General features: G+C 53.3%; 1 protein-coding gene across 2 annotated transcripts in view; it reads right to left on the bottom strand.

The window, feature by feature from the left end:
* Nucleotides 1-13,079, bottom strand: part of PGF (placental growth factor) — a 48,458-nt gene that overhangs the window by 11,965 nt on the left and 23,414 nt on the right. Inside the window, exons 2-3 of one of the 2 annotated variants that reach the window (XM_088025026.1) lie at nucleotides 3,261-3,350; nucleotides 220-362 (exon numbers count right to left, since the gene is read on the bottom strand). In XM_088025026.1, coding sequence (XP_087881152.1) covers nucleotides 220-294 — 75 coding nt within the window. In that variant the 5' untranslated portion in view covers nucleotides 295-362; nucleotides 3,261-3,350. Of the gene's footprint in view, nucleotides 1-219; nucleotides 363-3,260; nucleotides 3,351-13,079 lie in introns of those variants that run through there. The other variant, XM_088025027.1, reaches the window with a different exon arrangement.

Genomic DNA, 13,079 nt, shown 5'->3' with positions numbered 1-13,079 from the left:
CCTGCCCCCGCCAAGACAGACCCCGGAGCTGGAGTCTGGGACAGCCCAGCCTGAGGTCTCCTCCCGGAAGACGTGGTCCAGCCTGGCTCCTGGGAAGTATGTGGACATCCATGGAGGTGCCGCTCCCCCGAGGGGGTCTGTGATTTCAGAACCCCTGCCTCGAGTGCTGGAGGCTGGGAAGATTAGGGGGGGCCAGGCTGGGGTTGGGATAGGTCTTACCTGGGGGGGCACAGCGGGCAGTGCCAGCCCAGCCAGGAGCTGCAGGAAGCAAGTGAACAGCCTCATGGCAGGCATCTTCTCAGACGTCCCAAGCCAGGAGGTTCCAAGGGAAAACCACCATGCTCGGCCCCCTGGGGGAGCCCCTGGCACAGGAGGAGAGGACCTCACTGCTGCCCCGAGGTCCCCGCAGGTGGCCTGAGCATCCTCTGGACGCCCCAGGAGCCTGGAGCCCGCAGGCAGGGCTGGGGCCGGGGCACCTGATGCGGAGCGCCCGGCGAGGCGGGGCGGTGTGGGGCAGGCGGGTCCCTGGGGAGGGCCCGTCGGGCGCCCAGCGCGACCCCAGGGCCTCTCTTGGCTGGCCAGGGGAGACGCAGTCTCCTCTTCAGACTGCAGCTCCCTTCTGGGACTGCAGCCTGTTGGCGACTGGGTTTCAAGGGCCGTGAGTGGGGCGGGGCTGCAGGCCCGCCCCGCCCACCGTCGACGAGGCCTGGGAGCGGCCGAGCGCCTCGCGGGGCTGGGGTGGCGGCGGCGGCGGCGACGCGGACCCGAGCGCGCCCGGGCCGCCTTGCGCGGAAGGGACGCCCCCCACCCAACCCCACCCACCCCTCGTCCCCCGCCGTTGCGGCTCCCGCCCCGCCGCCGCCGCCACCGCCCAGCCCGCAGCTGCCCCCGGGGCCGCCGTGACCTAGGCGGCACCCAGTGCCGACCCGCCGAGGGGCGGACGGCTGCGCTCCCGCTCCTCTAGGCCGGCGTGAGTGCGGGCAGCCGGGTGGTGGAGCCCAGTGTTTGCCACGAGGCTCCTGACTTTAGCGGCCCCTGCAGAAACTGCAGCTGCAGAACCCTAGGAAGGCAGCAGTGTGCCACCTATGCCATCCCACAGTCCTCAGGGGTGAAAGGAGGGTTTTATAGATTTTACAGATGAAGAAACCGAGGTTCCCAGAGTGCCCCTGCCTGTGTATGTGGTACATACATATGCACTCTTGAAAAGGGTGTACTTGTGTGTCTGTGTGTTTTTGAGGAACTGACAGAGACAACACACAAGCGTGGGCTCCAGAGCCGCCTCTCCACCCTAGGCATACTTCTGGCCAAGCACGCAGACAGCAGGGCACCCCACACCTGGCTGAGGGTCCAGCACCATTTTCTCCTGTGGGAAGCGGCTTTCTCAGGCTGCCACATGTAGTTTGGAGAGTGGCCTAGTGCCGCATTTCTTCCCTGTCCCAGGAGAAGGAGGAAATGCTCTAACTCGGCAGGGGTCTGCCTCTAGGGGTGTGTGTGTGGGTGGGGGTGTGTGGGTGTGCATGTGCATGGGCATTTGTGTGTGACTGTGGAGGTCCACGTGTGCCATGAGTCTATGTGGTCTGAGTGTCTATCTGTGTGTGTCTGCTGTATGTTCAAGTGCGGCTTGTGTGTGGGTCTGGCCTCTCAGCATCTCTGTATCCTTGTGTGGTTGTGTGTGTATGTGTCCGCTGTGTCTCTAGGTGTGTTTGCAAGTGTGTCTGAATGTGCATTTGAGTGGGACTGTGAGTCTGTATGCCTGCCTATGTCTTTGTGTGTCTTTCTGTGTGGGTGAATATCTGGCCTGGCTTCCGTGTAAGACTGTGCATCTCTGGGCATTTGTGTGTGTCCTCCTGCAGTCCTTGCGTGTTTGTCACCCCCCACTGCCCTCCCTGCACAGCCCCCTGGCTGCAAGAACCTGGCAGGAGTAAGGGATTGGCCTGAACCTGGGGCCGGTGGGCGCCGTGGGATAGTGGGAGGCCGGGGAGGCAGCCCCTACCGCTCACATTCCAGCCAGGAGCAGAGAGGCCAGGGCAGCCCCAACTCTCACCCCAGTGACCTCTGTGTCCATTGCCTGCCTGCCCACCCACGCGGGCCTGCCAGAGAGGCTGCCGCCCTGCCTGGCCAAGCCTGGAGGTCCAAGAGCCAGGGGCCAGTCATCGGCCAGCTAAGCGGGGGCTGCAAAGAACATTCCGACGAGCTCCAACATGCTAGGGCTCGTGGAGCAGACAGACTCCTTCCTGGGCCCAGGGTCATGGTAGAGGGTTGTCTGGGCATTGCTGTGTATGTGTATGGGGGAGAGTAGATGTGTGTTTGTGCATGTCTCGATCACGTATGTTTGCCCATAACATCTGTGTATGCGTAGTACATGCGTTTATGTGTCTTTATTTTGGATTTGGATTTGTGTATCTGGGCACTGGTGTGTGTTGTGCATGAGTATGTGTATTCAAATATCTGTATTGTATCTGCTTGTCTGTAATTGAAGGTTCTGAGCACTTATGCATTGGGCATGTTTGCCTGTGACTGTGTATGTAGAGTCGTGCATATATTGTTTATGTGCATGTGTTTGTATTCATTCATTCTTTCATTTGACACAAACTGCTTCAGCCCTACTGTGCTTTAGGCACTGCCCTGGGTGCATGCGGTGCAGAGGTTCCCTCAAAGTTTCTGTTTGTGGGGGCTGGTACAGATGGCTGAGGCGTCTCCTCTCTTTCTACACTCTTGAGTGAGCTCAATACCTGAACAATGTTTGCGGTTCCCACAAGTGGGCCTGTTCTGTCACTAACCTGGGGACCATAGCCTTCTAAACCTGGCTTCTTGCGCCGTGAGATGAAATAGCTAGGGTAGGCTGGGGGCCTAAACCAATGAGACCCAACATTTCCATGGGTTAGATAGAAGCCTACTCTTGTTCACATCCAGTCCAGGGCAGGTGTGCTGGTGGCTCTGCCCTCCTGAGCTGCGAGTCCAGTCCTTCCTGGCCATATAACCTAAAGTCACTTCCTCTACTTCTCAGAGCCCCCACTGCCTCCATCCAAAGTGGGAATAATAACAGTCCTCTTACTGATCGCCTGACTTCTGATTCAACTTTTGATTCTTACTAGAGATACAAAAACACTCCAGTTACAGAGCAGAGTCCTTGCCATCATGGACATGAGACGGATAGAAAATAAAGAATTGTATGCTTCTGCTAACTGCAAGGAGCAAACGATGGAGGGAGGTGCGTGTGTGCACAGCCTCCTCCACCTCCCGTGCCCCCATATTCTCACCATCACCATCCAGGCGGTCAGGTCCCAGCTGTCATCGAGGCCTTCAGAGCAGATCCACTAGCAGAGTCAACGCCACAACTCCACACTGAACTGTTTATCGTCGCAATCATTTGTTGGTGTTGCAGGGAGAGAGATGACATTTAGTGAGCACTTATGATGGGCCAAGCACTGTGCCTGGCGCTTGAGTCACTTCAACTTGGATGAATTCCACCACAGCCCTGGGAGGTAGTTTTAATTATTCCCATTTTGAAGATGGGAAGATGGAGGTGCAGGGAGTTTAAGTAATTTGCCCATAGTCATTTAGCTACTAGAGAAGCGACGAGATGAGGGTCAACCTAGGTCTTTCTCCAAGCTCTTTCCAGTGAGCATAAGATGTCTCTGCCAACCAGATTGCAAATACCTTGAAGGTAGGGTCCATGTCTTAAACCTTTTCTGAGTCTTCCCCTTGCCGGAGCAGAGTAGATGCCTGACAGACTCTGAAAGTTTGATGTGTGGGATGGAGAAGCCCTCATCCCAGGCCTGGAGCTGACCCTGTCACAGGGAGTCGGGCAAATATAGGTAAAAACAAGGGTCTAGGCCATGGAAACACTGTTTGGGCCATGACAATAGTCACCCTGAGCAGCTGTGGGGTCTAGTCCTGCATGCCAGGCTGCCAGGCCAGCCCCCTCCTCCCAAGGCTGCCCCAAAACACCCAGCTTCCCACACCTTGCATTAGTCATGGTTTTAGCCTGAAACACCTGCCTCAACCCATCCCAATTTCTTGTCTTTCAGCTTCCTGACTCATTTTCCCATTTTGGCCTAGCCTCTTCATTGTCTTGACCCCCTGAACTATTTCCCAACTATGACCTTTTCCTAATCCCTTGATGGCAATTCAGCATCTGCCTCTGGAGCACTGTCCCTGAGCCCTAGACCTGGGTATGGCCAGAGGTGGGTGAGAAGTAGAGTATCCAAGGACTAGAATCTCTCCTTTCCGGGCTGGCAGGGACAGCAGTAGTGGGGAGCTGGGGCCGAGGGCCTTTCTACTTTATAGGCTGGATGAGCTGTAGCCACCAGCTAGCCAAGGTCATCAGCTGGAAGCTGCCTGGTTGGCCTTCTCCACCTTCTCCTCCTCCCCTCGGGCTGGGATTTCCTGTGGGCCCACCCCAGCCTTAACACTGAGCCCCTTTCCTTCTCTGCACGCACTTCTTCGGGGTGGGCTGTGATGGCCTGGCGGGCCACCACCGCTGGGTGAGACGCCCCTCATCCAGCACCCAGCACCCAGTACCTTGAATTGCTTCTCCATCGTAGCACCTGGCCGTCAGTCTCATCACTGCCCAGCTACTTGTCTGTCTTCCCTCAGACTGTAGGTCTGAGAGAAGACAGACACTTGCTCACCCTTGGATCGCCAGCACCTTGTCCAGTGTCTGGCACACAATAAGGGCTTAATGTTTGTTGAGGTGGATCACTCCTCCAAGCACTCTCTCCTCTCCCCACAGGGACTATGTCCCAAGTCTGCCCATTCCTTACCCAATTGTCCTTCAGTCTTCAGAGGTAGCCCTCCTAGACCCCATGCCCGAGACAACTTGGGTGGGCCTCTCTGGTAGGGGCAAGTGTGGGAGGACAACCTCCCATTACTATGTAATCACGCCCTGGGTTGGTCACCACAGCCCCACCAGCCCCCAGGGGACAAGGCTCATGCTTCTGGCCAGAGACCAGAACCTAGTGGGGGGCCTGGGGTGGGGTCAAGTTGGAAAGGAGACAAAAGTAGAGCCCACGGGGGACCAAGTGGTTCCCGGGGCGGGGGGGGGGGGGGCGGGAAACAAGATGGCACCAGCCACGAGGGCTGTGAATAAGGGAAGCCAGGCAAGGTGCCCGCCGCCTTGTCCCAGGCCTTCGGGGCGACGTGTCGTCACCAGAGGATCGGAAACCTGTACTTTGGGAACTTGGCAGCCAGGGCTGGGTTTTTCGTGTTTTCTGTAATTATTTCCCTTTTGTTCTCTCTTAGTATTTAGTAAAGCCCTTTGTGAAAATGCCAGCTGGTCTCAGCTGTGCTAAGAGGATGACAAAGGGGTCCTCTGTGCGTGCTTGGCCCTCCACTTTAATGGAGGGACCTTGCTTAGTGGTGACAGCAGAGTCAAGGACCACCAAGGGCAAAGGGAGGCTCCGGGGCCACAGCCAGCACCTCGTGTTCAGCAGCCTCTCTGACGCTGAGCCTCCTTCCTGGTCCCAGACGGGGCTTTATTGAAACCAGAGGGGCTGGAGGGCTGGCCAGCCACGGTTGCTTTGAGGGAGGGCATTTGTGTGGATCCTGGTGGTGTCCAAAGCTCTCGAGACATCCAGAGGCCAGGCACCTGCTGTGCTCTGGCTACCCAAAGCGGGGTGGGCAGTCCCTCCCCAGTTGGGGCCACTTGGCAAGCTGATGTCGAAGAATCAGGCTCACGAGCGGGTGCCGGAGCTGCCTCCTTTTCCTGCCCTCCCAGCCCAGGAGCCTTGCTAAGTCTTGGTCCCCTGCCTGCACGCTGCCCACCAGGATGGAGGCTCAGCTGGTCCCTTCCCAACTGCAGGGACCCCTCCGCATCCTTATCTCCTGTAACTATGCCCTGCTTTTCCTCCTGGCCCTTGTCTTTTCCCCATTGCGTCTCTCTGCTGGCCTGGTGAGAAGGGCCTGGGAGACCTTCCTCCTCAGGAACAATCGCCCCTTTCTCTCTGTTGTGTAAGTGATACACGAGGAGAGGAAGCTATTTGTAACTAATCGGCTGTGATGTGGAACGGAGCTCAGGGAGCCGACAGCTCGGGGCTGTCCCGCCGCTGCGACAGCTGGGTAGTTGGGGATGGCAGGTCACCCTTCTCCTCTCCCACCCCTCCGGGGAGGCCTGAGGGCTGATGGCGGGTGGGAACACCGCTGCGCAACAGGCTCTGTGTGTGACACACTGAGTATCTGGGAATCTCGCAACCACCTTCGAGGGAAGTATTGTTTTTCCCACGTTTCAGATGAGGAAGCACAGGCTCAGAGAGGTGAATTCCTTCAGCTAGCTAGCAGCAGGAGGGAGAGGGATGGACTGGGATCGGCTGAGGCCATACAAGGAGGGAGTGTTGCACAGGGATTACTAGCTACGTGACCTTAGGCAAGTCTTTTCAGCTTTCCAACCCCAACTGAGAGGCTGATTGTGTGATTTAAATGAGAAAGTGGAAGTCGGTCATGTAGCACAGTGCCCCGGACATGGTATGTGCTTAATGACTTCAGCTACTATGATCATTTCCTGCAAAAAGGGTAAAGAGATGGGCCAGATTACCCCCGCCAAGTTGCAAGCAGACCTCACCATGATCACCATGGATAGCAGGAAAGCCATCCCGGAGGAGGCAAGGCTTCTAGATTATTCTTCTGCCCTCCGAGGGGTGGAGCTAACCTCAGGGACCTCCTTCTCCATAGAGTGGAATCCAGGGAAAGGGTGGGAGGGAAGGCGGCCTCCTCAACCCCCGGGCCCCTTCTCTGTGTCACTCATATAAGGAGGCAGAGATGCTCCTCATTCATAGGTTATCACAGATAATTATGAATTCGCATCTGAAAAACCAGAATCAAGGTGCAAAGTGCTCTGGGAGCATAAAGAGTGGGGAACATGATGCTGGCATGTGTGGACGGGGGTGGAGAATCAAAATAAATATCAGATCTCCCTGGCCTGGAAATCCTGGTCATCCTGTCCCCCGGGGAAGGCACTCACCCCAGAAACTGGAAGATTCTGTGAAAGGGAAGGGAGATGGGCCCTAGAACCAGCACCTGGGGCTTCTTGGGGAAGAAGGTCTTCATGCCCCAGCCATGTCTTCAAGGTGGCAATGTGACAAAACTCTTCTGCAGGGACACCCCCAAAGGAAAAAAAAAAACCCAAAACAACAAAAACATAAGGCCTGCTTTCCAGGTAATCCCTGAAGGACTTCTCTGAGCACTTGTGGGGAGGTTGAGGAAAACAGCAACCAAAAGATCTGTCCCCACCCCTTGACCTCACGACACTGTGTCCAGAGACTGCAGAGTTTAGGGAAGTAGCCAGTCACTCAGCATCCCAGAACCGGCAGTGGGCCAAAGGCCTGGAGTCTTTGCTTGGTGCTCACCCCGAGGCAGAGAATCCCAGGGTGGGGGGGAGAGGGGGCTTCTGTTTCTGTCAGGAATGACGCCGTCTCTGTCATGGGTCGAAAGGCCAGGGGAGACAGTACAGACTAAACATCTCATAATTGGAACAGCGTGGATGTGGGTGAGGATCCCTATGAGGGCTTATATCTGTTCCATTTTAATGTCATCTCTGGGAGTGTTAGCCACTGGTCAAGTTGTCATTCTGTACTTCAGAGGGAGGGGGGCCGGCCAGGCCGGCTGGTGAATCAGCAGGACTCAAGCTAACAATGGGGGAGGGAGGGGAGGGGAGGGGCTGCGTCTTCTGTGGGTTCTTTGTGCACTCAGCCCTACTCAGTGCCAGTCCCTGGGCTCAGTGCTGGGGACACCAAGATGGTGGCCTTTGAGGAGCCTCTGGTCCAGCAGGAAAGGCTTAATGTTGTCTTAAGCAATACCAAATCTGGGCAAACAAAACCCTACAAGACTTTTGCCACAGACTTACGGTCACAGGCAGGTGAGCAGCTCTAAATCTCAGATGGCCTATCCTCTTGAGGACTTTCAGGCACGTGAAAGAGAATGTTCCAGAGAATTCCCAGGAGGTCTAGAGGGGCAAGAAAGGCTTTGCATAGAGAAGGTAATGCTTATGCTGCATCTTACAGGATGAATGGAAGTTTATCAGGAACCAAAGGGCCAAAGGATCATTGCAGTCAAGGGGAGTAGCTTGGAGAGGTATGGATTAGCTGAGGGACATTGAGGAATCTGGTGGGGCTCGACTGTGAGCCGGGAAGGAGAGGGACTGTGTCTGGAGCTGAGCAAGATGTAGAAGGGAAGGCTGAGGTCAGATTGTGAAGTGCTTTGAAGGCAGTGTTGAGGGTTCATAGTTTATTTCAAGGGCTCCAGGGAGCCATTGCAAGTTCTTGAGCAGGAGAGTGAAATGGCCAGACGTGATTTTGTAGAAGCAACTCAGGGCAGGTGGAGGGTTCAGCCTGGAGGCAAGAAGACCGGATCTGTTGTTATCACGGAACTGAGAGTGGCCTGAATCAGGTAGTGGCTGTGGGAGGCGATGGGAGGGGCCAATGCTACCCAGAGAGAAGCTGGTTTTCAGGCCTTCTTTAGAGCTGGCTATGGCCTGATGACTAAGTTCTGGCCAATTTTTGCCCCTTACGGCTTCTTAGGGCACTGGGAATAAGTGGAAGCGTTGGGTTTGAGCCCTGGGAAGTCTTTTTAAAGAGAGAGGCATTTCTATCTGCCAAGTTTTTGCCTCGCACTCAAATATGATGGTAGCAGTTTGTGCGGTCATCTTGGAGTAGGAAGATGAGTTGGAAGGACACTGAGTCCCTAAAAATGTTCAGGGTCACCATACAAGCCCTGGTATGCTTATATTCAGAATAATTTTATGTGAAAGGTAAATAAACTTCTATTTCACTCACGTCACAGTTATTTCGGAGTTTTCTGTTAACAAATGGGCTGTTCCCATTTTGCCTTATAAAGGTGAAAAAATGAGTTCCACAGTTCTATATGGGTTTTATAGAAAAAAAGACTGCATTCTCCGATGGCTTATCCTGGGGAATGAATCATATCACTGCTTCCTGGGGAGAATCGGGGCTCTCCCATTCCCCCACAGTTCAAAGCAGGAATGGGGAGGCCACTGTTAAGGATACAGATGTTGGGGCCCAGCTGAGCTGGACCCGCCTCCACAGCCGCATCCCTCCCTTCCCAGCGCTCATCTTCTCCCAGAGAGCACAGGAAGGAAACTGTGTTGGGGGCAAGGGGTGCAGAGGGGAGCCAGATTAGTTTCTCTTATGGTTGGATTCCCAGGGGTGGAGGAGACAGAATGTCTAGCAGAGTCTTCAGCAGACAGACAGTGGACCTCCGGCTGGCCCTCCAGGCCCCAGGCTCTTCTCTGAGTCAAAGAACACTTGGCTGCTTCTCCAAAGATCCTTCTCTGCCTCCAGCTCCCCTCATCTTGGAGAAGAACAGGGGCCTTGAGTGTATAGCTCTGGAGGCCCTAAGGGGCAGCACTGGCTCCTGCCTAGGGTAAAATGGAAGGAGTGGGAGCAGGGGGGCAGTGGGGCTGCAAGGGACATCTGCAGCTGCACTCTCCGGCTGTCAAACTCTAGCTTTAGGTCAGGAAAGCTCTAGGGAGTCGACTTTTCCCCAAGTACTAATCGAATGCTCTAGATGACCTCAAAGACTTTGAATCACTTCCCTATCTTTCTGCCAGGAACCTGCGGGAGTTCCCAGGAACCCACACTTACTGAGCACTTAGTATATGGCAGGTCTCACGTGCACAAGTCTGACCTCATCCCATCCTCCCAACAGCCCTGAGAATTGGCATCGGCCCCAGATTAAGTAACTTGTCTCAGGTCACCCAGCCAGTGAGCGGCTGAGCTGGACCATGAACACTAGTCACGTGACTCCAAAGACCAGCCTTCTGTGCTGGACGTTGCTGGGGAGTCCCGGGGGGCTGTGTGTGGGGGTGCTGCCTCTGCCTGAAGTCACAGAAGGCAGTTTCCAGGTCGTGCCAAAGCTAGATCAGGCTGTGAAGGAGGCGCACGGTCCTGGGTGTCCTGAGCTTCCAGCTCCCTGGCATTCCACCCCAGCTCACCACCTGCTCCTTTCCTCCCACCATGTCCTCACTCAGTTTTTCAGTGACACTGGATTTGTAATTCGACCAATAATAATATTAATAATCCTTTATAGAGATTTGATGATTCCAAATTCCAGCATACTTAGTGTGCTGAAAACACCCCTGTGAAGGCAGTCCAGTGAGGAGATGGAAGTGAGCTGTCTGGGGCCACACAGCTGGCAAGGGACCTAGACCGAACTCAGTTTCTCGGCCCTGACCTCTCACCTCAGGTCCTTCAGCACTTCTTGAATGACACCTGCACTGTCCCAGGCCCTGTGCTGGGTACTGGGGCCTAAGACACATTCTTGGCCAATGAGACACTCAAAACCAGCAGTACTAGGAAGAAAAGCTAAGGCATCACCCCTAAGACCCAGAGCTGATGTAAATAGCAGGGGGGGGGGTGGTTTCCTGAGAAGAGTCCAGCAGAGGGACCACTCCGCACCTCTCTCCAGGAACCACAAATCTTCCATAACATCATGCTACATCCCTGACGCTTGCCATATCCAAATGTCACCTATGCTACTATTTATTTAGTTGTGTATATTGATTGATTTTAACTTTAAAAAACTAGTTTCAAAGGAAACATTAGAAAGGTAACTGTAAAAATGAACTAACTTCTAGGTGGATGTTGCTGGTGAAGACTCTGAGCCTGAGGCCTGCTCTCTTTTTGTTAAAAGGAAACAAAGCAAGTGTTTATGAGGTATTAGAGACACATTGGCCCCTAGCTGGCGCTTTCTTCTAGACTCATTAGAAGGATGGAAAAGAGGATTGGAAGGGGGACAATTTTCTTCTCCATCATTTCTTTTTTTTTTTTTTTAAGATTTTATTTATTTATGGGTGCCTGGGTGGCTCAGTTGGTTAAGCGACTGCCTTCGGCTCAGGTCATGATCCTGGAGTCCTGGGATCGAGTCCCGCATCGGGCTTCCTGCTCAGCAGGGAGTCTGCTTCTCCCTCTGACCCTCTTCCCTCTCATGCTTTCTATCTCTCATTCTCTCTCTCTCTCAAATAAATAAATAAAATCAAAAGATTTTATTTATTTATTTGAGAGAGAGAGAGACAGCGAGAGAGGGAACACAACAGGGGGAGTGGGAGAGGGAGAGGCAGGCTTCCCGCTGAGCAGGGAGCCCGATGTGGGGCTTATTCCCAGGACCCTGGGATCATGCCCTGAGCCGAAGGCAGACGCCTAACGACTGAGCCACCCAGGTGCCCCTTTCTCCATCATTTCAGTGTTATTAAAGACTAGCCAAAATTATCCCAAACATGTCCCAAATCATCTCATATGTCCATACCTTAAGAACCAGTGGCATAGGAAAACAAACATTCTAGTGCCTGTGGTCAGGGCAGGTCTGATGTCTGCAGAATGGACCTCACGGGGGCGATATGGAAGGGTCATGTCATCTTCTCTTGCAAAGAGAACAAAAGGATAGCTGGGCTTCTCTGCTTCGGTATATCCTTTTACAACTTGCAAAGAGAAATTTTTTTTTTTTTTTTTTTTTTAAGTATGTGAAGCTCACAGCCTTGGGAGGCCCACAGGAAAGCTCAGTAGAGGCCACGGGGCCTATCCAAGGTCATCCAACAGGTTACTGCACAAAATACTGAGCAAATCCTTAATGGTCCTCTCTAGAGAACCCCTATCCTCACGGAGGTGAATACAGCATCCATTTTGTGCAGAAAGCCTGTTCCCCACCGAAGAAAACCCAGACAGACCCTTGGAGGTTGGTCCCGGAAGAAGAGCTTCTGGAGGAGCCATCTTGGAAGTCCGATCTCGACCCTTGAAACTGGGTTCACCTTCCCCTAGGGGTGTCTCTCTTCCTGACTCCCACTGCTGTCACCCTGTCGGTTCCAGTGGGTACTCAGACAAAGGAAGGACAAGGGGGAAACACACACTGAGGGAATAGGAATGGGTCACTGTGAGAACCTGAGATGTCTGTGTCCCAGTGTCAAAGTCCTGGTGGGCTCGCTTCCCAGCCTGTGCCTGCCTCCCCGTACATGGCTCATCTGCCAGCCCACCACCTGGGGACCCCCTAAGTTTGTCCCCCTTCACGGTCCAGGTCCAAAGAACCCCACTCCCAGGCTGCTTGGCCAGGCCTTTCCAGTTCAGGGCTGGTTCTTGCACCAAGAGACATTCTTTATAACTGATCTCAGCAATGCCTCCCCTTCCAATGAGACCCACCTCTCATATTCAGGGTGTGGCCTAGCAGTATATACACACTTTGTTTTCATTAAACAATATAAATCCATTGTAGAAAATATGAATTAGCATAAAGAACAAAATAAAACCCACCCAAATCTCATCAGAGAAAACCCCTATTAATATTTTGTTGGATATCCCTCTAAGTTTTTTCTATGCACACATATCTTTTTTTCTTATAAAATGGCATCTTATTGTTTTGTAGCATGCTTTTCTCCATTTTTATCATATTTTGGTGACGCCTTTTCATATCAGTAGTGAAAATTCTATGGAAAGAGCAGCATTGGCATTGCCTGGGAGCCTGCTAGAAATGTAGGATTTTAGGTCTGATATTAGACCTGTTGAATCAAAATGTTCATTTTAACAAGATCCCCAGGTAATGAGAGTGCTACTTGGTGTCTTTTTTTTTTTTTTTAAGATTTATTATTTATTTTAGAGAGAGAGAGGACACGTGAGGGGGGGGAGGGGCAGAAGGAGAGAGAGAACCTCAAGCAGACCGGCTGCTGAGTGTGGAGCCCGATGCAAGGCTGGATCCCAGGACCCTGAGCTGAAACCAAGAGTCAGCTACTTAACCAACTGAGCCACCCAGGTGCCCCTGGTCATTTTTAATGATCGTACTCCCAAGGGATACTTGCAACTTAATGATCGTACTCCCAAGGGATACTCCCAAGTTTTTCTTTTCAAATCTACCTATAACTGGGCATTTAGGTTATATCTAATGTTTCCTCTCCTATTAACGTTATAATAAGCATCTGTATACCTATTTGTTGCTCATGTCCTTTAAATTCCTAGGAGTAGAATTTCTGGGTCAAGGACTTTTGACGCTTACTGTCTAGTAGTCCTACAGAAAGACTGTTCCAGCTTACACTCCACCCTGCAGTGTCCAAGAGCGATGAGATCCCTACACCCTGGCAACCTCGG

Source organism: Eumetopias jubatus, unplaced genomic scaffold (assembly GCF_037043125.1).
Source record: "Eumetopias jubatus isolate StellerSeaLion01/CBP00866 unplaced genomic scaffold, mEumJub1_p1.0 scaffold_7, whole genome shotgun sequence".
NCBI lineage: Eukaryota > Metazoa > Chordata > Mammalia > Carnivora > Otariidae > Eumetopias > Eumetopias jubatus.
This window is presented reverse-complemented; position numbering and strand designations above follow the sequence as displayed.